The sequence below is a fragment of the Theobroma umbraticum genome, unplaced genomic scaffold (assembly GCF_002168275.2).
Source record: "Theobroma umbraticum cultivar Fairchild unplaced genomic scaffold, ASM216827v3 scaffold_20.0, whole genome shotgun sequence".
Taxonomy (NCBI): Eukaryota; Viridiplantae; Streptophyta; class Magnoliopsida; order Malvales; family Malvaceae; genus Theobroma; species Theobroma umbraticum.
Window position 1 is genome coordinate 2,179,925 of NW_018397266.1, and position 25,615 is coordinate 2,205,539.

The following is a 25,615-nucleotide window of genomic DNA, read 5'->3' on the forward strand; positions in this document are numbered from 1 at the left end:
CATTAGTTTTTCAAAAAATACTCCACTCCCTTCCTTTATAAATCACTCTTTTTAAATGCAGAATCGTGATCTCTCTCTCTTTTACTTTTTTTTATAAAAATTATTAAAAAATAAATAAAAGATCTAGCAATAGAATAGGAAAATTTAAAATTATTTTGTTTTTATAAAGATTAACAAAAAAAAGACTTAAAATTTAAAGCTGTATTCATGTATTATTTAAAATTTTTTTCTCTTTTTCACAGAAAAATCTAATACTATTATTATTATACAAATTTGAGAGTTATTTCGTATCTTTATGGATTTATTTAATTTTAATATCTGAAATTATATATAAACTCGAAATAGATTTGTTTTCCTTTTGTTTATTAGGTGATTGAATATGATATAAATATTTTTATAGTAATTTTAAGTAAAATTAGATATTGTATAATTTATTTTATTAAATAACTCATCGAACAACGTCAACTTAATTTTAAAAATTAGGCTCTATGGTATAATAATTTGTAAAATTGAGTTTTTATATTTTTTAAAATTGACAATGTCGATCCAATCTTTACTGGAGTTAAAATTTTTTGTCATTTTATATTGATGTAGCATTGAATATAATGATTTGTTAATGATGATAGTAGCATTTTTTATCTATTTCACAATATTTTTTTTTCATTGCTTTAAATTGTAAAGTATATAAATTCAATTCTTATATTCTTACTATACTTTTTAAAATCTTATTAACTTATTCATATTTTTTATCTATTTCTTTTCAATCTCGTATAACATCAATAGCTTTTCATTGACAACAAAAAAGAAGAAAAAACTATAAGTGGATATGAATAAAAAATGTAAATAAAATTTATGTTTAAGGTGCGTTTGGGTAATTTAAAGTATTTTTTATTTGACAATAATAAATTTTATGAGACAATCACATTGGATCATCTCATGAGATTGAATATCATATCAATAAGAAAATTCTAATCGATAATAATTGAAGTAATATTCTCAATTTTAAAAAATATATGAATTTTATTTTCACAAATTGTTATATAAAGGCTAAATCAACATTTAACAAAGTACAAAAACTAATTACATAATAGATAATATAAAAATATTATTATTTTTTTTCAGTATTTTTCTTTCGAGCTCCTCCCGTCTAGCTATTTTTTTATTTTTAATAAAATGCTCAAATTAATATTTTTAATATATATCAAGTAAATAAGTTTCCATAAGTTAACAAAAGAATCTTTAAGAGAGTAATTAAGAGACTTAAATAAATAAATTTGAAAAAATCATATTAATAATAAATAAATAACTAATCACTTATCAATAAAAGAATTTTCATGAGATTCTTTTAATAATATAAAATAAAACTAAAATATATTTTTTAACAAATTATTTTATAAAAAGTAAATAACTCGTCAGAAACTTTTTCAATTTTAGGGACTCAACTGTGACAAATGAAAAGTTGAAGTCTTGAAACTTGAAACACTGCTGTGGTAATTTAATTCCTTCTCCCCTTGTTTTTGTTTTGAAGTCCAAACCCCATAACCCTAATCATAACCAGTGTCTCTCTCTCTCTCCGTCTAATTTCCTTCGACCTTCACCAAAACCATTTTCTATGGAGGTTTCTCCGTAGTTGCCGAAGCATTCGTGTCTGGTAAGTACTTTCCCTGAAACATTCAAACATCCTTTTTGGTTTTATTCAATGTTCAAATTTATTTTCCAAAAGGGAAGCTTCTGTAGCCTTATCAGAGCCGCACGCAATGTAATGATTCTGATTTTTTCATTGGCTGTCGATAAAGCTTGAATATTTTGGGTTTTTCCCTCTTTTTTGATTTACGTGATGCAATTTTATCGTGTTCTAGCCTGTTCCTCCAGGTCCCTTTGCTAGGAGCAAATAACCTTCCTTTTTAACTTCCTAGTTCAAATTATATCTGGAGCGCTTGCACCAATAATGCAGCCTCCTTTGCTTCGCAAGGAGCCTTGTCGAGTTCTGCAAGTTTTTCTTTTAGTCCAAATCCTCAGTTGATTCAGAATGATCAAATTCAACCCCCTAAATCTGTGAGACAATGATAAAACTACTGAGTTCCAATTTCGCCCCATCATACTCTACCTAAGTGCTCAAAAACTTGTACTAATTGTTAATTTTTGGCTTATGATTAGGTCAAACTTTAAAATGTTGACTGCTAGTAGGCTTTCAGTAAACGCATATGGTTTTGAATAAATTTTTCACGAAGCTTGAAATTACTGTATTTGTTTCAAGTTTTTGTTTTTACAACTGTTCTTGGGCTGCTGTTTACAGTGCAATGATAGCATCCTTAAACTTGAATTCTTGGACTATATTACAGCCCAACAGACTATCCTAGATATATCTACAAAATCATCTTGTCGGTGCCCCAAATTAATTGCTACTGAGTGCCTCAATTTCAGCCTCTACTTATAGTGATCAAATCTATATTCAATGAGTGGATTCCTGGTGCAGTAGTTGACATTAATTGACATTAAGTCAGAACTCCGTATCATGTTTCCTGTCCAGACTTTGGAATTCTGTTCATTGTTCTCCTTTTAGATCTATCTAATCCAGCTCTCAATTCAGTACTCTACTGTTTGCAAGATGATGTCTATCAATTGCTTATGAACCTGCAGAATGAATTTGATATGGAGTTTTTTTGTATGCCAGTGACTTATGATTTGAACCTTTTCGCTGATTGCAGGATACACTAGATACTGTTACAAGCTATCGCTGCATCATCGACATTAACTATATTTCACACTGGCCCATCGCCTGTCCATAGCTTTTCAAATTTTACAATGAATGCATCTTCCACTCCCAATTTTGCCCCAGTAACTTCATGGATGCCCACCACTCAATCTTTTCCCATGTCTACTGAATCTTCTGGAGCTTCAGGGACAGCTGGACACGCTGGGTTAGTACCGTCTGTTCAGATGATTACTGCTTCTGCAGCTGTGGATTCTCCCTCTTCTGCAGTCCCTAGACCCAGTGCTCCTGTTTCATCAAATCAAGCTGTTCAGCAACAAATATATCCAACCTATACACCCCTACCTTCTATGGCTTCTTCCCCTCAGGGATTTTGGATGCAACATCCTCCAATGGCTGGCTTCCCCAGGCCTCCATTTGTTCCTTATCCTACGATTTATCCTGGACCCTTTCCTTCAGCATCAAGTGGTATGCCTCATCCAGCACATTCATCTGATTCTCAACCTCCTGGTGTTAGTCCTCTGGCAACAAGTCCATTTGCACCATCAATTGCTATTCCAGCTAACCAGTCATCGGTTGCTTCGGGAATACAGACAGGGTTACCTCCTCAAGGAATTGGTACGCTCAGGGTTTCCATGCTAGATTACTGATCAACTAACAACGTAAGAGCTGTTTAACCTTCATTAATTAACATGAAGTTAATTTTTTCTTCATCCATATCACATGGGGTTCTGCAGATAACAGGAATGTTGGCACCAGGGTTGAAGCTGCTGTCAATGAACAATCGGATATCTGGACTGCCCACAAGACTGATACGGGGATTGTCTATTATTATAATGCATTAACAGGAGAGTCGACATATGAAAAACCAGCTGGGTTTAAGGGGGAGGTACATGTAGTTGGGGATATGCATGCATGTGTTTTGCAATAGTTACTTTGTTGGTGTGCCTAGCATCAAGCTGTTTTGCATTTTTTTTTTTTTGGGATTGCTTGCACTTAAAGTGACTGTGACACATATTCAACAAGTTTCTCAAATATTGGCTGATTTTCTTGGATTGATGCCCTAGGAAATGTCCTATATATTAAGGCAGCCAGAGAATGTTGGAGTATCAAACGCAAATTATATGATGGTTTGTTAGTTAATCCTAAGATTCCACATTGTTTAACTGGTTAGACACTCAAGAAATACTGGTAAAAACTCTATATATATATATATATATACAAACATGCATATTTGCATTTGTGTGTACTTGTGGAGGGCTATGATATATTTCAAGCTCTCCAATGGTTGCCATTTGGAGCTTCAAAATCAGTTTCCATAGATCTTGTCTGTAGAAAATTTTCTATCACCCTTTTAGTCATTGAATGTGGATTTTCTGGTGGCTTCTTAAATGCTAATCCAGATTAATTTTCACCTCTTCTTCTTTCACTTATGCATGCAGCCTGACAAAGTGCCTGTGCAGCCAACTCCAGTTTCAGTGTAAGTTCTTAACTTTCTGGCAATCTTTATTCACCTCCACTCTTGTATGTTTGTGTGTGTGTGTGTGTGTGTATTGTTAGGTATCGCTAGCACTATTAAAGTATATGTTTGTTCTTGCTGATGTTTCGAAATTCAATCTTCTATTCTTAAATTTTATTCTCTTTGAGCAACCTACTATTACTGTGGCTAGGCTATGTCAGCACTGTGGCATGACATTGCTGAATGCGCTGTGCAGCTTAATCTTTGTTGTTAGGATAAAATGAACCCTCAGTTTTCCACTTCAATACCTTCAAACCACCTTTCTGGTTCCTTTTTTTTTTTCCCTTAGGTTCATTATCAAACATCCCTTGTTCATACACATTTGAAGAGCTATTTGCTTATATAATCATGTCTTCTATTTTCTTCTTTTTTTCTAGAGAGAGAAATTTATTACCTAAATATTAAAATTATAATATAAGTAAATAAATTATTCATTTAAATTTTATTTTTATTATTGGATAATGTTGTAAATATTTTCAAAATAAAAGTAGTAATTATGCAAATATAATAAACTGTTATTGTAATATATCCTTATATCACTCGTACTTATTCAAAATTATAATATATAATAATTCAATTCTTAAATATTAGCAATATATATTATTGTCTCATTATAAATATATATTCTTTTGAAATTTGTCTCATTATATTAGTTATGTTATGTTTGTATTTTCTATTTACAGAATTTTTTTTTATGTTTATAATTATGAAAAGAATACAGTATAAATAAGATCAATATAGATTTACATTTACAAATAATTTTTAATATTATATTAATATAAATATAATTATTTAAGAATATGAGAAGACGTTCTAGTGTTTGTTTGAAATCTTATTAATTAGTATTGATACATTAAGCATTATTGTGTTAAAAACATTAAAATCATATATTTATAATTATTTAATCATTATAAACATTAAAAAAATGGAATAACAAATTTTAAATCTCATGTTCTAATAGCTGAAGTTGTCTCCTGGTTACTATAACAAATTGTTGAGTGTTTTTAGTTCATCATGAGCTGCTAAATTACATATAATGCAAGTGAATGAACTCTCAAACCTGATTCATGGGCTTATGGCTTGTACAAAATGTTGAGATGGACCTTGGATTTTAACACTATATTATTGTTAAGCCTTTTCCAGTATTTTAGTTTTTACTTTCTTTTTGGTTTGGATTTCTTTTTCTTCATCTTTCACTATCTTGAGGAAGCCTCGCAATCTTGATATATTTTCTTCATAATGCCATGCTTTCTTTTTACAGGGAGCAATTGGCAGGAACAGATTGGGCACTGGTCACCACAAGTGATGGCAAAAAATATTACTACAACAGCAAAACCAAGGTAGTGTATCAAGTTTTAATTCAATATCTAGCCTGTTTTTTTCTCTGATGGAATTCAGTAGGTGAGAATTGGAAAATGCAAGGGATTTTTATGACATATGGTTGTTAAAATTTATAGACAACATGCGATAATAAGATCAAAAGAAAAGTAAACTGTTGACTGAATCAATATTTTTGTATCTGATATGTTGTTGTATTTTTTATATCATGGTAATTGGTTTGTTTGCTCTTTTTACCCTAATCTATAACATATCATTTATGTTTCAAAATATCTCAAGCAAACCCAGATATAGCACAGAGCCAATAGAGTTTATATCCAGTTCTTTTTGAAATTATTTCTAATAAATTTTGAATTGTAGAAATATGCACGGCTCCTCACTGGCTTATTTATATTTAGGAAGAGATCCAACTTAAACAAGCTAAAGACCATCAAATGACTTGCTAAGCTCAAGATAAAACCCAAAATAGTGAATGTGTAGCACTCTTGGCCACCGGAACTTAATGATTAATAACTTTTAAGGACACATTCAACCGGACTTACGGATTATTTTTTGTTGTTGAAATAGTTATAAGTTCGATCTTTGGTTTCCAAAGAGCTTAGTCTCCCAAAAATCTTAAAATTGTTTTAAATTGAATGAACTTGTTGATGGACCGTCTCATTTTAGTATGGCCATCATTCATATTGAGTTTATAATTTGCTATGTGGACATACTAGCATATGTTCATATGGTTACATGCTAAAGTTTAGATGCCTTTATTTAGATATAGTGTTTTCTCTTATGCTATATGCTCTTTGTTTTATATTTCTTTTGTTGGTTTTTCTTTGAAAGCAATTACTTTTCATTTTTGTATGTTTTCTATTTTTAAAATTTTATCATTTCTTATTGTTTTCTTTTTGATAATTGAACTAGACACATGGTTTCTACCATGTGAGTACACTTTCAGAAAGTATAAAGTGGTTTTTCCCATTATAACATATGTTTAGGATGGTGCTAAGTTGTTCAGTCATTGCTTTGTGATAAAGAAAATAGATTTAAAGGTTATGAATAGCAGTATGGTGGTAATTGGGGTGCTTGGAATTTCATGTTATTACAGTATGGAAAAGCACTGTCTTTACAGTGGTGTATGAAAGTTTGGATCGTAAAACCAACCTTTTTCCTAAAAAGGGTGGTCTGTTATCTCCATGGTATATGAACTTTCTCCTATTGAAATCCAAAAAGAGATCTTAGTGTGTTCATTTACATATTATTCTCTCTATTTATAATGTTAGTCCATCTTTCCATTTTTGATTCTCTCAATTTTGTTCAGCAGTAAAAGTAAGCAACATCAATTGTGTTTTAGAAGGATGACAGATTGAATAATTGTTGCTCTAATAGGATGACATATTTCCATTTGAAGACAAAACATAATAAATAATTGAGGTGACTTATGCATAAATTGTCTCATTCATCAAGCCTTGTGCATTTTCAAAAAAGACAGATATTGGCGTGTATATACCATATTCCTTTAAGCTCCATTTGCTTCTGACAATGTGCATGATAGGTTTTATACTGTTTTTGTGTTTATAAAGCCACGTTTTATGAAATTATCAATTTGTAATTCTTTTACTTTTCTTGGTGCTCTACTTAGTTTCACCTTTTAGGATGCGAGTAAACTTACAAGGAAACAAATATTGAACATCTATATCACTGCTAATGCTCATTGAACTTATTTGTATTTCCTAGTTATTGATATTTTTCCCTTTTTTACATTGTGTGTTTTCTTTTTTTTTTTTTCAATCAGATTAGTAGTTGGCAGATCCCTAGTGAAGTAGCAGAGTTGAGAAAGAAACAGGATAATGATTTTTCAAAGGAACATGCAGTGCCAGTACCAAATATTGATGTTGTGGCAGAAAAAGGATCTACTCCAATAAGTTTGAGTGCTCCGGCGGTTAACACTGGTGGTCGTGATGCCATGCCTTTAAGAACCTCAGTGGTGCCAGGTTCCTCATCTGCACTGGATTTAATTAAGAAGAAGTTGCAAGACTCTGGAGTTCCTTCTTCTTCATCACCTGTTCCAGTTATGCCAGTAACAGCAGCACAAGAATTAAATGGCTCAAGAACAGTTGATGTTAAGGGCTTGCAAAGTGAAAACAGCAAAGATAAGCTAAAAGATGCTACTGGAGATGGTAACATATCTGATTCCTCTTCAGATTCTGAGGATACAGACAGTGGACCTTCTAAGGAAGAGTGTATTATGCAATTTAAGGTATCTGTAGTGCTATAGTTTGTTGCATATTCCAAAATTTGGCTATTCTTGGTTATATTGCTGCAGTTTGATTTTGTAGCTGTAGTCTATTTGTTTATCATGCAAGTGAAATTTACAGGAAATGCTTAAAGAACGGGGAGTAGCACCATTCTCGAAATGGGAAAAGGAACTACCAAAGATAGTGTTCGATCCACGTTTTAAGGTTTGTTGAGACTAAAGATTTTGTATTACTTTTTCTTGGTAATTATGGGTGCCTTCCCTGTTGCTGAAATTCCTTGAGTCTTGTTTAGTGGATTCATTAATTTGTGCACTTTAGGTGGGACTCATTTCTGTATTCTGGGTACATTATCTTTTTGTATGTCTATTCAAATGGGTGATCTATTTTGTTGAAGGGCATTTTTAAGAGGGGACCTTTTATTGTACCCTTTATTTTTAATTTGTTTTCTTGGATGAAAGGATCCTTTCCTGGTAAAGATCCTTGTTTTTAAAAAAGTTTAAGCAGAAGTCTTCCTTTTATTTTTCTTGCCGTGTTAAAACATTGAACAGAATGACAAAATGATGGTTTATGTATGCAAATGAAGAAAGCTTACAAGGCTGTTATTATTAAAGTAACATGTGTGTTCTCTTTGTTGTTACACTCTTTGAGTTGGTAATAGATTTAAGATTTCTTCCTTGATGTGCTTCATTATGAAGTCCTCCTGTTGAGCATAATATTAACTATTGACTAGCAGGTTTGCTTGGAATTCTAATTGGTAGAAGTGCATCCTATTGCAGGCTATTCCAAGTCATTCTGCTAGGAGGACCTTGTTTGAACACTATGTTAAGACGCGTGCTGAGGAGGAACGGCGAGAAAAACGAGCAGCTCTGAAGGCTGCAATAGAGGGATTTAAGCAGTTGCTGGATGAAGCATCAGAGGTTTCATTAATTTCTAAGAATTGAATGTCATCATTTGTCAGCTGTGGTAAACATCCTACTTCTTTGAAATTGTTGAACTGTAGATTTCTTACAGGCTGATTTTCACTCTACAGGATATTGATCACAACACCAATTATCAGACTTTCAAAAGAAAATGGGGAAGTGATCTGCGATTTGAGGCTTTGGATCGTAAGGATCGCGAGCTTCTATTAACTGAAAGGTAATGTTACTAAGATAGACTCCACTCTTTCTTGATTTAATTTGTGCTGCTTTGCCTAGTTGTGCCAACCTGCTGTATCTACTTGGTTGTAGTGGCCATGGTGCTTTTACAATTGCCTAATGCAAAGAGAAATGTGTGCTTGGGCTTTCCTGAGTGCTTTAATTGACTAAAGTTTTTCATAACTTGTCAAAATTTTACTAAAAGAATTTGAGTTGTTTATTGTTGTAGAATATAGATGGATGGTGCTATTTTCTTATCTTAACTTTGCCTTGCCCTCCTTTTTTTCTCTGTTTTCTTTTAGATCTCTCAAATTTGATGGTAAACATTTGGTAATCAACCTTTTCTTTCCCTCCCTTGCTTCCTCCCTTCATTCCATCATTCCCTCTCTCATGCAAACTTATGCCTGCAATGCTCACACAAAAGCTATTGCACTGGCAGGCATGTTTCAAGACACACTTAGAGAGATATGCATATGTCTAATTGAGCACTTGTGTTTTTACCATTGCAACAAGAGAAACAAGATAATTCTGTATCTAGCTGTGAAGATCCCTGTTTAGACAATATTAGAACTTATATTATATGATGCTTATAAGCAATTAGTGGGGCTGTGGTTGGGTAGTAGAAGAGTCTATGGCACTAATGTGAAAGAGCTATTCTTCTAAAACATCTATTGATCACCACAGTATTTCACGAGCTGGACATGCATCCTGGACACTTTAAGCTGTTAGTGTTTTTGCACTACTGTTAGCTTTTACCCTTTGATTTTTTTGGTAGACTTAGTAGACTAAAACATACTCTTTTCTTTCCTTTCCCTTTTTGGTTTCTTTTTATTATAGAAGTAAGATAAATGGCCTAGTCATATCTGCTGCTCACATCCAAATTCCTGTTTTGATCTCCCTGCACAACATGTGTTAAATCTCCACTGTGCTATTACAATTGTATATGATATTCTTTTGACTCAATCCTTATTAAAATGTATGTCGAACTTGTTCGGTTGTCCCTAGATAGAGGAAGTGTTCTAATGATAAACCTTGAAAGCAACATTTGTCAGCAGGTAGTAGGCTAGGGCCCAGATGCTCATATTCAATTTGGATTTGTCCTTTAGCCCTTGATCTCTTTTGGTTTGAATGGTAAATGTCTCATTTTTTCCATATACTTTTATCATACTGGTTATGACATGTCTTTGCTTTTGTGTCAGGGTTCTTCCTTTAAAGAGGGCTGCTGAAGAAAAGGCTCAAGCTATACGTGCTGCTGCTGCCTCTAGTTTTAAGTCCATGCTTAAAGAGAAAGGAGATATAACTGTTAATTCCCGTTGGTCCAGGGTATGTGAAAATATAAATTGGGTTATTGGGTTTTTCATACCCTCTGGAGAGTGTGTTCTTCGACATTAGGCATCTTATATATCTTTTGTCTTGTTGAATTGGAATTTACTGGGACCATTCTTTTTGTTGAAAGTTTTTTGGCATCTTCATTGGATTGCTCATGTTTGTGTGTGAGTGTGCAGACATGTAAAAGAGAGAGATATCTTGGTTGTTATATCTTTTATGAGTGTGCCTTATGCTGGGAAATATGGCCCACTTTCTCACCTTTATATTTTTGGTTGTTTCAGGTGAAGGATAGTATAAGGGATGATATGAGGTATAAATGTGTTAAGCATGAGGATCGGGAGGTTTTGTTCAATGAGTACATATCTGAACTAAAAGCTGTAGAAGAGAAAGCAGAACGAAAGGAAAGAGTGAAAAAGGAGGAAGAGGTTTATACTCTCTCTCTTGCTCTCTCCTTCTGGCATAAATTAACTGGTATTGCATGTTGGTTCTAATGTATCAGGTTGTGCATGTTAAACTTCACTGTACCCTCATGACCCATTAGTTCTTCTGCATGTGGAATTGTTCTGCCATATATGTATTAACAAATCTGATGTTCTTTTATCTGCTTCATAGATGTTTTTTGTATAAAAGGAGTGATGGATGAAGTATTAAGCGTATGGTTTGAAAATTTCTAATAAGAGACTTCATTTTGAAAGGGATTTTGAATTCTAATATCTCAAATTGCTTTTTCATCTAAAACAATGATTGAATTGGCTTTTTCCTAAGGTTAATTTATGGTCTCACATCATCGCTTGAAATAATGTGCAAAGTGGTGTCATTTCACATTTCCATAATAGAAACATGACATTAGAATGGATGAAGGGGAGAGATATACTCTCAAACAGACCTTCTAGCCATTGGTGGACTGTTTCCAGGTACTGGTTCTGTCCTCCTTCGCGAAGCTATTGAAGCCTTCTCTACCTCATGAAATTCAGTGATATTAGATTTGCATTTTTTTTTCCTTTCCACTCATCTCTCCTTAGAACTCTATTAAATTCTCGCAGCCACAATTTTGGCAATTTAACTTCTCTCTCTCTCTCTCTCTCTTTGCTTTGTTCTTGCCGCACATGTACACACTTAACTTCCTATTTTGGCTCTGGTGATGGTGTTTGCTTGTGGTTTTGACATTATAGAGATGTTTTAGTGGTGTTGGAAGGTTCGGATGATCTTACAAGTGCAGCTGGATGGTGTTTATACAAGGATGCACAGCTATGAATTGCTGAGCAACAAAAGATAGAATTAAAAATTGAGTTGTTTCTCAAATAGATTCCAGCGTGCTGCATTTTTTATTCCCTTGATTCAGCATTCTTAATAATTTTGGGAACCCTCTTCCTAGCACCGCTTAAAATTTCTTTCAAGAATGGGCTAATAGGCATGGAACGTATGGCCCTATGATAAATTTTGTTTGTGGGAATATTTGAACAGATTTTTATTTTAACGAGTCAGACAAAAGAGATTAGACAACTCTTCTCTAAGAAGCTTCCTAAATGATAGATCTGTTTATATGTAAGAGAAGGCTGATGTTATTATGCTTTTTGTTTTTCTAATTTTAGCCAATGTGATAACATATTCATGTCATTTTTAATTTCTTACTTTGATTTGTTGTTTGTTTTAGTAGGGCATTCTACAAATATTAAAGAAGACAGTCATGTATAATCAGAATTGCCGAAACTATTTGAACAATTTTGACCTTTTATTTATCATTTGCAGGAGAAGCTGAAGGAAAGAGAGCGTGAGTTGCGGAAAAGGAAAGAGAGAGAAGAACAAGAAATGGAAAGGGTGCGGCTAAAAGTTCGCAGGAAGGAGGCGGTTGCATCTTTTCAAGCTTTGCTTGTGGAAACAATTAAAGATCCTCAGGTATATACTATTCTCTAACAATTTATTTCTGGATGATACAAGACTAAAACAACTAATATTTTAAATATATTTGATGCATGGCCATCTGTATAGTTCCATAATCCGAGGTCTGTTCCAATCTCATTCACTTATTTTCCCTGTTTTATAATTTGTGAATAGACTGTTTTTTTTTTTACATTGCCAGTAATAGAAGCTGAATGGCCTTTCAAAAAAAAAAAAAAGAAGCTGAGTGAACAATTAAAATATAGTTAATTTTGAAGTCTGGATATGTAAGAATGTAAGTATTTATCCTTCATACTGGGTAGTAAGTTCAATTTACTTGTCCTGTGTTGAGTATACAGTTTTATTTCTCAGGAAGTAAGCCGTAAGTTTCCTAATTGGGTTTTTAATGTGAAAGACAAAGGCGTCAAGAAAAGTCAAAATTGAGTTTTTAGAATACCCGGAAATATGGCCTTCATTAGGTGTTTGAATGATTCAAGACTTTATTTAAGTTAGAATAGATAAGAATAACCAAGTCTTTTCTCACTATATGGTCGTGTGGCATTGCTAAACTAGTATAATATCCAATTTGAATCGGTATCATTTAGTGTATTTATTTTTTTATTATTATGATATGGACGAGGCATTCATTTATAATCCTGTCAGATGTAACTAACTGCCCACCTTTTTCTTTCAAGATTATGTTTTAAGTTTCTAATATGTTTGAGAATTCAAATCTTCTTGAACCCTCATTTTTGGTTGGCTCATTTGAAATTTGACTAGTTATTCACTTCCTGCTTCTATTAATCTTCATAGGCATCTTGGACGGAGTCAAAGCCTAAGTTGGAAAAGGATCCTCAGGGACGTGCAGCGAATCCTGATTTAGATGCATCGGATACGGAGAAGCTCTTCCGTGAACACATAAAGATGCTGTTTGAGGTAATTTTGCAACTATATGTTTTCAATATGCTGATGAAATTATAAGACAATTTGTAATACAGTCCTGCAGCTCCCATTTATTTTATTTTTTTGAAAGGCTGCTGCTCCCATTTATAGTTAATGCTAAGTAATATCTTTTCCTACTCTAGTTCTTTTGGCAAAAGCAGCATCATGTTAATTAGTTCTTTCCAAAATATGCATTTACCCAGTATAGGCGTGTGCGCTATGATGTTATATGGGTAGCATATGTGGTGAAGATGAATTTTTAAAGGACTGCTGTTTCAAAGAAGCTTCTCAGTAAATGTATTCATTACATAGGCTTCAGGTCTTCTGATCCAAATCTATTTTGATTGTCTTTTAATCCAAACACAGTCTTTTCTGTTATTTGGTGGTTTGGTGAGGATCACAACCGTCTTTGGTGAATGTTGCAGCCAAGTTGAGGGTTACTTGTTTCCTTATTAGACATGAATAAAGCCACCGATATCTCACATACCAAAGTGGGTTAGTAATATCTGTTAATAATTTTTTTGTCGTCTAAGTTTGGTGAGATATCATAATGATGTTTCGCTTCAAAAGTTTTAAAAATTTACATTTCTCTCTTAAGTTGCCCTAAAAATATATATTTATCCCCTTGAAAAATGTATATGGTGGCTTTTATAATTATTATTTTTTAAAATGACATCTCTAGGGAAAAATTGTATGGAACAGGAAAGAAGCCTCATCCTGTTATTTTCGGTTGGCTGCATGGTTTTTGTTGTGCCATTCTTCCCTATTTGAGACCTTAAGCAAGGTCCTTTTATAGTTTCCACTAATGTTTTCTTCAGTCTTATACTTTTCTTTCATGACATGGTTATTCTCTATCAAGTCACATCTTCTTACTGGAGTATTTGTAGTTGTAGGTGTTCCTGTGTTTCTATCTCTCATTTGTCCTCAATTGGTGTTATTCTCATTTTTCCTCAAATGCATTCAGTTTTAATTTTATCCTTCCTTCTGCACAAAGACATCCATCTTGGCATTCTCATCACAGCTACAATAGTTTTCTGCTTAGGTCAGTACTTGGCTGTAAAAGATTAAGTGTCATGAAGAAATGCAAGTCTTACCATTGTCCTTAACTTTACCATGAGTTAAAAAGCTACTGATGCATATCACTACTTCACAATCTCTTTTCATCATATTTGGTTAGAACTTATTGGTGTTGAAAGCAAATAGCAAAAGGAATTTTTGTCCTTGCCCAAGTTTGTTATTGTAACTTTAGGTGACCTAAATGCCCTATTAGTCTTTGTCCAGAAAAAATAAATGCCCTATTTGTCATATATTGTATACTTGCACTCTCAACTGTTGTTAATAGGACTAGATCTTTAATGGCCACTTATAATTTATCATTCTTTGATGGACAGTATATTGGTTGTAGAATTACAAGCATGGTTATGGCACCTTCTTGACACTCATTGCTTTAAAAGACTTAAATTATTTTCCTTTACTAACAATAATTATCAAAGTTTATTGACCAGAGAACATAATGGTGTCTTTGGTCATAGAAATGTGCCTTTTCTGTTTCTATTGTCAATAAAAATAAAAAATTATAGTGAAAATGTGTTTGTGACTGGTATTGAAAGATGTGTTCACAATTATGAGCCAAAATGAAAAGGATGGCTATATAGTCTCAATTTCTGCTTTGTACTATGGCCGTGGTGTGGATTTGAACCACTTCTAGAGACATGAAAACATATACCAAAAGAGTTACTCCCATTTCAAGTCAACTTCTTGTGCGAAATGGCAATAACACTCAATCATGTTTGAGGTCTAGCTGACCAACACTTTGGTTGATCAGACTTGTTTACTTTCAACGTTGATAATACCACTAAAATGTGGATCAGATGTGATGTGAATTAGGTTGATATGATATGATATGATACTTACACATGCACACGTGTGCACGCACACTCACACACTCTACTGATTTCCAAAAGTGCAGAAATTAATCAATTATTTGTTTTATTACATCAGCTTAAGTAGGGGATGGGATGCATGGCTTATTTGTCAAAGATGCATGGTAGATAAAAAAAGTTAAAGAAGTTTTTAACCAGCCCTTGGATTGTTTATGGAACTTTTCTGAGTTTGGTTTGACAGATTGGTTGTAGAACCAATGTATCTGATATTCACTATTTGTAAATTATGATTGTTTAATCATTACACTAAGAAAATAATAGTAAAGTCCACTCTGATTTACAAGTTTCATTATTTTCAAAGCACTAACACAATTCATTTTTGCTAATTTCATTCAAAGACTCAGGTTTTTGGTTTGTCACCAAATACATTTTCCCAAAATTAAGAAACTAATTGGAACTCTCCCAGAGAATTGAAATAGGAAATGGTTTCAAAAACCAACTTCATCCTAAACCTTAGTAAATTTAATGTCATTGAGACGGGGTTCTTTTCTCTTTCTCTTTCTCTCCCTCTGTGTGTGTGTGTGTGTGTGTGGAATCTGATATGAACTCAAGTTGTTGTTGAAGTTACCCTTTTACTTGATCAGTTTTTGGTGTCTTCTTGGTATAATTTAGAGTAAAAAGGACTATTGTTATCGTCTACATTTTGTGTTGTGTTGGACAAACGGTTTTAGGGACAGAAAATAGAAAGTTTGCCTGATTTTAAGAGACAGGGTATGGTCCTTGTTTGTTTTGTGTGCATCTTATATAAGTGCCCTAACAGTAAGAGCAAGTGGTTGCATGTGCTATCTTTCCGTCATGAATTCTTTTGATCCTGTCAAAGTAAAAGTTCGTCATGCATTTTTTTTACAAGTGCAACTACGCCCAGTGCTTTTAACTTTTAAACCTATAGATAAATTGCTCCTATGTTTCCTTTGATTTAATGCAAGCAGAATAAAAACCATGTAGGGATAAACTGAAGATCTCATGGGTTAAAAGACAATCTCTATAGTTCTTAGTTTGGGTTCGAGATCTAGTTGATATCATTATTTTTCTTTTTAGTGAAATAATTCGTAACTCTAGATAGCTTCCCTTTCCGTGTGATAATGCCTAAAAAAGTTACTGGGTGTCATGCTTTTCTCCTTTGATTTCTTTGGACTGATTTACAGTGGAATTTTTTTCAATTTAAAGCTCTCAGTTGCTGAAGTTTGATAATTATCAGCATGGGGAAAGTTATATGGTTGAAGTTAAAACACTTGCAAGTGTTCTGTTTGTTTACCAGTAACAGAAATGGAAGGGTGTGATTTAATCGTGGCCCATCTGAAGTATGGTCACCATATTTAGATTAATTTGATTCTTTTGTAACTTATAAGTTATTTATACACTATTTTTCAAGGGGCAACAACTATGAACATGAACGTTTGAATAATCATCTGACATAACCCTTTTATTTGGCCTTTCTAGAGATGTACGCATGACTTCAGAGCTCTTTTAGCTGAAGTTATAACTCAAGATGCAGCTGCCCAAGAGACAGAAGGTGGGAAAACAGTCTTTAATTCATGGTCAACAGCCAAACGTCTTTTAAAGCCTGATCCCAGGTATAGCAAGATGCCGAGAAAAGAGAGGGAAGCTTTGTGGCGCCGGTATGCTGAGGATATGTTGCGGAAGCAGAAGGTGGCATTAGATCAAGAGGAAGAGAAACGCACAGATGCAAAAGGCAGAAGCTCTGGTGATTTGGGTAGATTTTCATCAGGTTCGAGGAAAGTCCATGAACGAAGGTAGCTTGATTTCTTGGGAAACTAGTTGTTTGTAGAATTTACTGATTTTTTTTTTTTTTGCTTTTGCTATACATAATATATATATATTTAAAAGAATTAGCCTGATTTAGTTCTTGGGGCTTTCCCCATGCTATTTCCGGAGGAAGAAAATGAATGGTTCAAAACAAAAAGATATTCACCCATTGATTTCAAATCTTGTGCACCATAGCAGACATGGGGTGCCTTCTCTGATCATTTGGGATGTGTATATAAATTAACCTGCTTATCCTTCCAAAATTCCTGTTTTACAAGAAAGAAGTGTTTAATCTTTATATTAGACTTAAATTTTTCATAATATTTGTTCTATTCTTATATACTTACCATTTTATTCTACAAATCAAACATGCCATTTGTCATGACTCAAATTGGGAAGCCGTGATCGACATGCAAGAGCTTGGGAGGCAAACTCGTGAGATCTAAAAAAGTCTTCAGACATACATCTTGGTTAACACATTTCATTCATAACAATGCCTTGCAGCCATCATCATTTGCATACAATCATCTTATTTTGATATTTAATACTAAGCCCTATTGGCTTTTGAGTACATAAACATTGTCATGTCATTGATCATATGGTCATACGTTGGTTAACTCATTCAGTTGTTTAAACTTTACAATACATGAGACACAAGGCAATGCAGTGTCCTCATAATCCATTAATATTGTGCGGAAGCATATATCATAACTGTGACTCAGTGGAGTAGACTCGTTAGTAGGATAATTCACTAGATGCCAAAATACGTGTTTGTCTAGACAACAATGCTAAGCCACTCGAATTTCGATGTTTATTTATCTACATAAGACAATCAAAGGGGTGAGTCAGATTAATACTTAGTGAGTGGGAGTATAAAATCGAAAGTAAATGTGCAGGGATAGTGATAACACATTGTCCAACGTAAATACATTACAGCCGATGAAACATATGCACAATGAAACAGGTCAGACATCACCTGTCATGAACCTTTTATCATTATCATGGCAGTCATACTACATTGTTTACATATATGTATTTAGCAAACAAGGGTATGGTAGTCTATTCTTGCAGTACCTTACCAAACTTATCATCCAAACCATTTATCGGCCTTGTCCATCATATAAATCGACTGACCATAGGGTCTTTTATATACATGACTGGTATACTTACCTCATAGGCGCTCACATTGATGTTAAAATCCTTAAAACTCCATAAAGTTTGCATTGCATCATTTTCGTTTGACATACAAGTATGGCTCTTACCTCAAGCCTTTATATTCATCATAATTCATAAGCATAGCATAACACAGTTCATATTTTCACATCTTAAGGCTTGCCATTACGTAGTCATAACATCATATCATAGAGTGGTTATCCCTGGATATAATAATCACGTACGGTGGTCAATTGACAGACAACATAGCATCATCATGTTATGTTTAGTGCCGAAACAATTGGCGAAAAACAGTCATCATTTAGAGTATTCTCAATGGATGGTATCATAGCACTACAGGCGGCAATTATAGGCCAGATGAAACCACCATCCCTGTAGGCTAAAGTCATAGTCACAAGGGGAGATTCACTCAAGCTCATATCACATCATTATTCGAAATCATCCACGGATGGATCGTACATTTCATCATGACATAATCGATTATACATATTCATACCATAATCTCATCATATCATCATTAATTTAATTGTATCATCACATTATCATAATCATTAATCATGGTGCTAGCATGTAGTTCATTCCTAGAACACCAAACATCGTACTTTAATTTCATCTCAGAAGCATAATTATAAGCGCATTACTTTACTTAGCTTAGGTACAATCCTTCGAGGCAATTCACATGACTTTCATAGCATATGCTAGTCTAAACACAACATTTCTAAACATACATAACACATAACATTCATACTATCATTGGGAGCATATATGCACACTTAGGCATCATGCTCCTAGTTCATAAAAATCCTTACTCACTTTGACACTCTAGGTGTCCCTCTATCAACCTTCTGCTTGTAGCTCAACGATGCCTCAGCTGTAATCCACGCAATTTAGTATTTGGATAGCATTCTTACTCCCATAGAAATCTAACAATCAATAAATGCATAATCATCATTATTCATGTCATTAGTCTCTATTTCATAGCTAAACTCTAGCTTTCAAATTATTTCTAACTTTCAAAATTGCTCAATCTATAGCAAATCAACATACTATGCTCAAATCCTTTAAATTCTCCAACAATGGGCTTAATCTTTAGCTTAGTTACTGATTTGGCTCACTTTAAATCCCAAATTCTCAGCAACACTCTACACACACAGTCACTAAAGCTAAAACATAGGATTTTTACATTATAAACCATTTAAATTGAAAATTAATCAGTCAAAGGCTTTAATCTTACCTCTAGATTGATTTTCTAGCCTCAAAATGCCTTCTCCAAGCTTTAAATTTCCAATATGGGACATGGGAATCAAAAGGCAACAAAAGGCTCTTGTTTCTCCTTTATTTTCTAAATGGGCGGACTGCCCAAAGCCTTTTTTATTTTGTAAGTTTATATGAAGCTAATAATAGATAACATGCATCTATCGATAGATCTTTCATGGATTTTATCTTTTAGCCCCTCATCTATCGATGGATTTTCGAGTCTATCGATAGATGTCATCTTGTACACTTTTTTTCATTCTCATGGTCCAACTTATTGATAGTTTCTGGGAATTTATCGATAGATTTTACCACATTCTCTTGATCATCATTCCTAGACGTTCATCTATTGATCGTCTTTGAACATATATCGATAAATCATATCCTTGTTGCTTTCAATTCATTTTCAAGTGGCTATCTATCGATAGTTACCTAGACTTTATCAATAGATATCCTTCAACTGTCCTTCTTTTACTCTTGTGTGGACATCTTTTTCTTTCTTTAACATTCAATTTTATATAATATAAAATGGAAGTGCCCAAAAACAAAAGAGCAAATCCATATCTTTACATGGTTAGAATGGATATAAGAAACGTATTGGTGAGCAAAAAGAACCTTGTACTATCCTAATGAGCAATACAAAAAAGACGAGGTCCCATTCAAGGAACACAAAGAACCAAACCAACACTCAACAGCACATAGCAAGGGACATAAATCGGCAAGAATAACAAACACAATCATCAAGCCTGTTTCCTAGTCTTACAAACCCTTGACTAGTCATGAAAAAGCACCACAAGCATAAAGTGTCAGTTCTGGTCTTTGTAACAAGATAATAGTGCCATTCCAACATATTCACAAAATCATTCATGACGAAAAATTTGCGGTAGATCATTAGTTCTATCCACTCTCTGTTTAGCAAGTTTATCAACCACTTTATTACTGGATATAAGGGTGTGATTAACCTTTCATCTGTTCACCTTACCTAAGAGAGTTTTAATGTGAAACATCAAATTTTTCAACCTCCAAGGTGCTGTTTTAGGGTTAGAGATCCAAGTAATGGCATTTTGGGAGTAAATTTCTACACAAGTTTATCCTTGGCCTCTTTGGCCAGGTGCATAGAATCCAAACACATCATAAACTAGTCCCAAATATCTTTTTCCCAATCAAAAATCGCTTTCCTAAGCTTCATTTACCAATGCCAACCTAAATTTTGCCATGTACCAACTCTTCAATTGTTTCGGTCATATTGGTTTCTAAAGCAAAGATTTTAGGGATCTTAATCCTTTGGGTGATGCCATCGATCCCTTCATCCTCCCAAAATCGTATATTGTCACCATTCTTCACAGAGAAGCCAATACCTACACACAACAAAGAAGCATATCTCCCTGAAGTGGTAAGTGGGTTAATAATGATTTTTCACATGGAGGATGGTCCTCTACCACCCGACACATGTGGAGTAAGACTCCAATCATTCCCCTCATTTTTGGCAAAAATGACAAAATGCCATATATTCTTTTTTTCCTCACTATACCTCTAAATCCATTTATTCAGCAAAGCTCTATTCTTTAATCAGTGCTCAAATAAACCAAGTCTTCCCCCATCCTTCAAGTTGCAAACGGAATCTTTATCAAGCCAATGAATATACCTTTTCCCATATAAGTCGTTCCATAAAAACTATCTTTGAATTCTATCAAGTTCCTTCTTAACACCTATCGGCATCTCAAAGAGTGACATGAAGTACATTGGAAAACTAGCAAGAACTTATCTGATGAGAGTAACTCCACCACCAGTAAAAAGTAATATAGATTTCCACCTCATGAGTCTTGACTCAAAATCTCTCAACCACAAGTTTCCATATATTGATAGAATGGTGTTTAGCCTTAAAAGGGAGGCCAAGATAATTCAAAAAGAAGACTACCAACTCGACAAAGGATCATACTAACCCAGGTTTCCTCCTTACTCTTTACCATGATACTATACAAGTTACTTTTCTTAAAATTAATTTTAAGGCTTGAGATAACTTGGAAGCAACATAGCACCCTTTTAATGTTCAGAACACAATCCTTATTAAAGAGGTTAAAGATCATAGTGTCATCAGCGTATTAAAGGTGAGAAATTGAAAGCTTGTTACCCCCAACCACAACACCCTTACATAGGCCAATATCCACTACTTTGTTCATTAAAGCACTAAAAGCTTCAACCACAAGGTTGAATAGAAAAAGAGACAGCGGATAAGCTTGATGAAGATCTCTCTTCATTTTGACATATTTGGTAAAAAAATCATTACCCAGAATTGAGACCGCTGTAGAGTTAATATAGAAACTAATTCACTTCCTCCATCTTCACCCAAAGCCCATCTTATAAAGAACAAAGTCCAATAAGCCCTAGTCAACACTGTCATACGCCTTCTCATAATCAATTTAAAAAAAAACACCTCCCTCTTTGCTTTTTTGCATACAATCCATTAATTCATTAGCAATGAGAGTGCAATCAATGATCTATTTTCCTTTAATGAATGCAAACTGACTAGATCTTACAGCTTCTCCAATTACCATTCTAATCCGATTAGCCAAAACCTTAGCCACCATCTTGTACATATGTCCCATTAAGCTAATTAATTGATACTCATTTAAAGAGGCGGGATTAGTGCATTTAGGGATAAGAGTAACTAATGAAGGATTAATTCTATCATCAAGCTCACCACTGGTATAGAAATTCAACAAGAATTTCATCTCTGAATCTTTCATTTTTAGCCACTGCATCTTAAAAAAGTTAAGATTAAATCCATTGCGCCCTAGTGCTTTGTTCCCATCACAGTTGAAAATAGCTTTTTTAACTATTCTTTCGTAAAAAGACTATTTAAAGAAACAATCGAGCTTTTTGATAGAGTCTTAAGGTCCACATTTCAATCCCTTAACTTGAGAACCAATCTATGTTTATAGAGATTTTCAAAGTATTGAACAACATCACGCTCTATCACTTGCGAATCCTCCACAACCAAATCATTCACCATTAATCTATTAATGGCATTCCTCTGTTTTCTAGCAGAAACGAAGGCATGGAAAAACTTAATATTTCTCTTTACGATTATTGCACCGAGTAAACTTGCTGCCACCCAATGGAAGATCAATCCAACCTACATCATTGACAATCTCTAGAAAGATTCAATCTTTTTCTCATCGGAATAGCCCCCAATCTCTCTTCTGCATTCAAAACTACATTAAAGTCTTCTTTAAGGCAGTAAAGAACGTCCAAACTACTTATTCTTTGTGCAAGGTCTTCCCACAATTCCTCTTTAGCCTTACCATAAGCTGGTGCATAAACATTGCCAAAACCGTATTCCCAATTGTCATTATTCAAGCTATCTACAATCAGAACATAATTTCTGAATACAAAACTATTAGTGACAATAATAAAATTCTTTTACTACAAAGAGATGATACCCTCTGACACTCCATTAAATTCCCTATAAAGCTTTTTGTATTACCCTTTCCCCTAATAATATTATATGTTTTACTGTTCACCTTTTTTAACTTAGATTTTGCAAATAAACTACACACAATTTGACCTTACTTATCAAGTTCCTAAATGCCTCCTTTTTCTCTTGTTTACCCAAACCCCTAACATTTCAAGTAAGTAGATGCATATGGTTCAAGAACTTACCCCTAAAGATGCAAAAACTTAATAAGCTCAGCTTGAGCTTTCTTCCAACATTTCTCTTTCAAGTCTTAAAAATCCCACTGTTACCACTCTCAGGCTATCTATGAATATTAACCCCAATGTAGTTGCAACCTCACTATTTACTTCTGCCTCTTCGTAGATAAACTTGATCCTGTTATCAACATTAGTATTTATCCTACTCGTTTGTGTTAGCACTTTACTAGATCCTTCGTTCAGACTTTGTAAAATGGCTTGCCTCAGTCTCCGTTTATGTTCAACTGCCTTTTCCTTTTGCACACCATTTGTAACCTACGTGCCACCACTGTCTACCTCGATTCCATCTTAGCACTTCTTATTCTTTCACAGTCAATTTGAAACATCACCTTAACTTATTTTCTACGAGCAATTCGTTAATTCAATACTTCTCCGATATGACTTTTGACTTTAGGTTCATGCCTACTAATCAGCCTCTCTACCTCCAACACTTGAACTTTAGCTTTTTTGCATGGACTTGCACCACCATTATTTACCTTATTTCCATCCCTAACCACTATAGCTTGATGATGAAAGTCACTGTGAATTCCTTCTAGTCCCATAGTCTTGGATTGCTAACCAGTCGCTTTACCTAAATCCTTGAACCATCAACTTTGTTGTCCTCCATGTCTTTAAGTTTTTTAGTTTTCGCTCTACGAATCCCTAACTTCCTTCCTCTCATTAATTTGTTAATTCTACCCTCATTTTTACTTCGAAATCTCCTAACCTAACTAACAAACGTTGCGAGTGGGATATTGTCGTCCCAAGTGTTATTGTGATCTTTGTTCTCCCCTGCCATATTTTCCCCCATCTGTTTATCCAAACTTAAAAGATTCTTTGTCTTTTCCATCTTGTGACCCTGTTCATCAGACTTCTTTCCCAACTTGCTTTGGACTTGGACCTCCCTCATAATGTCCATAGCATTCAACATGAGTCCAGTCATCAAAGCACATTTACTCAGATTATTAGGTCCCCCATTCACCATGGAGACTTTTCCATTTAGGCGTTCACATTCTTTTTGCCTTTTATCCTGTCGATAGGTCGTATCATGTTTACTTGAGGACTTAATTTCTCAGCACCTAGGAATAAGACTTATATTCCAAGTTTGATATAGTGCATTTTTAGAAATGTGAACCATTATATGAGAAAGGAGTTTCGACCTTTGAGGCCTAAAAGAACTTTCACCCTTTTAAAGCTGCACCTTCACATTTGTCCCAAAAGCCTTAACACTGTTCCTCCCCTAAACATTCCTTACAGAACTATTATGCTTGTCATCTTCGAGCTCCACAATACAAGGTTCCTTACCTTTTCTATAAAGGAAAATCTCTTCTGCAATCTCAATCCCCTTAAGACACTCAGCCTCTATCCTTATTTGATCGAATGTCTCTACATTTTGTCCCTTGATCTTTATCTTTTTAATTTGAATTCTATTGACTAGAGGTTGACTTCACACATATATCAGAATTGTAGCATGTCCTCTAGTTCTCCACCACTTTCTGCATTGGTCTTACCTTCTGGTAGTCATATGCTTTTTGAGCTTACATCGCTGTAGTTAAAGTCTTCTTATCATTTTGATTCACTGCCAGACCCCCACTCCCCCCTTGTGTGTTTTATTCTCTTTCTCTACCTAGGATTGAACATAGACAGTTAGGCCATCAATGTGGAGCTTGGTCACTAAGGGGATACGTGAAAGGTCTTCCACCTCCACCAATACACGAGGTCGATCAAACTTGCATTTGCAATTGGTGGATTCATCAGTCATAATGAATCTCCCCCATTTATCACGTAACACCCTGAAAAGATACTCATGCCATAAATACCATGGAATGTTCTGTACATTTAACCAAACCTCCTTCATTACGCCAACTCTTTCTTTTTTAAATGGTATCAATTGAATGAAACATGTCTTAATTCATCCCAATAGAGCTCACTAAGTGTTTCCATCTCATCTTTTCCACAAAAGGTTACCACCACAGTGCGTTCTTTGAGGATTCTCAATTCCACCACTATTCCGATTTTACCCAACTTTTCCTAAATGTTCCACAACCCAAATTTCCCCTTTAGTTTGCCAACTGTACTATGGGTCATCCATTCCATCTTTTCCCTTTTAGTCCCAAGTCGAACCAAACTTCTAACATGTTGCTTTCCAGTTTTGGTCCAACCTCTTTTGAAGGTTCATGCTTCACTGCTGGATTTATCCTCGAAAAGTGCAATGAAAGGAAATTTTCCCCTTTTAACACCTTCTTAAATGATTTTCCATATGTTCGTGCATATTGCTTTTAGACATTATGAGTTCTCTCCCCACCTGGCCAAATTGCTATCTTCTTTTTCAGAGCCGCTTGCTTGAACATCTCATGTTTGTCCATGAATCATACAAAGGCAAAGAAGCCTTCGTCTTTGTTATTCCCTCTTTTGACAAAAACATCCATGGCTCTCCCAAATGGTTTGATCCAGTTTTTGACTTCAATCTAAGAAACATTTGGGCTAAGGTTACCCACAAAGATAGAATGGACACTTTCTCGCCAAAGATCAACGTTTTGATTGACTCTTGGGTTCCATTCTTTCCATGTGTTTTGAAATCTGTTGGTTTGTCCAAGGTTTTTTCGATCTCCAATGTCCGAAAGAGCTATGCCATAGCCGTTTAACCCAATCCTCTCTTAGTCTCTCACTCCCACTCTCGCTTG

At 34.3% G+C, this 25,615-nt stretch overlaps 1 protein-coding gene across 1 annotated transcript; it reads left to right on the plus strand.

Moving 5' to 3' along the window:
• Positions 1-1,484: 1,484 nt before the first annotated feature.
• On the plus strand, positions 1,485-17,032 carry PRP40C (pre-mRNA-processing protein 40C). The gene is made up of 14 exons (XM_021437104.2): positions 1,485-1,651; positions 2,709-3,331; positions 3,451-3,602; positions 4,156-4,193; positions 5,494-5,572; positions 7,354-7,818; positions 7,937-8,020; positions 8,593-8,733; positions 8,847-8,953; positions 10,152-10,275; positions 10,563-10,706; positions 12,031-12,177; positions 12,973-13,095; positions 16,485-17,032. Exons 2-14 carry the CDS (start codon positions 2,806-2,808, stop codon positions 16,800-16,802), a joined length of 2,448 nt encoding a protein of 815 aa, XP_021292779.1. The 5' UTR covers positions 1,485-1,651; positions 2,709-2,805; the 3' UTR covers positions 16,803-17,032.
• The last annotated feature ends 8,583 nt before the right edge of the window (positions 17,033-25,615 follow it).

Excerpts from the sequence above, each read along its gene's own strand:
- PRP40C (XM_021437104.2), top strand. The coding sequence starts at position 2,806 with ATGAATGCATCTTCCACTCCCAATTTTGCCCCAGTAACTTCATGGATG. Across the intron at positions 3,603-4,155 it reads CAGCTGGGTTTAAGGGGGAG|CCTGACAAAGTGCCTGTGCA; the intron begins GTACATGTAGTT and ends TTATGCATGCAG. Across the intron at positions 5,573-7,353 it reads ACTACAACAGCAAAACCAAG|ATTAGTAGTTGGCAGATCCC; the intron begins GTAGTGTATCAA and ends TTTTTCAATCAG.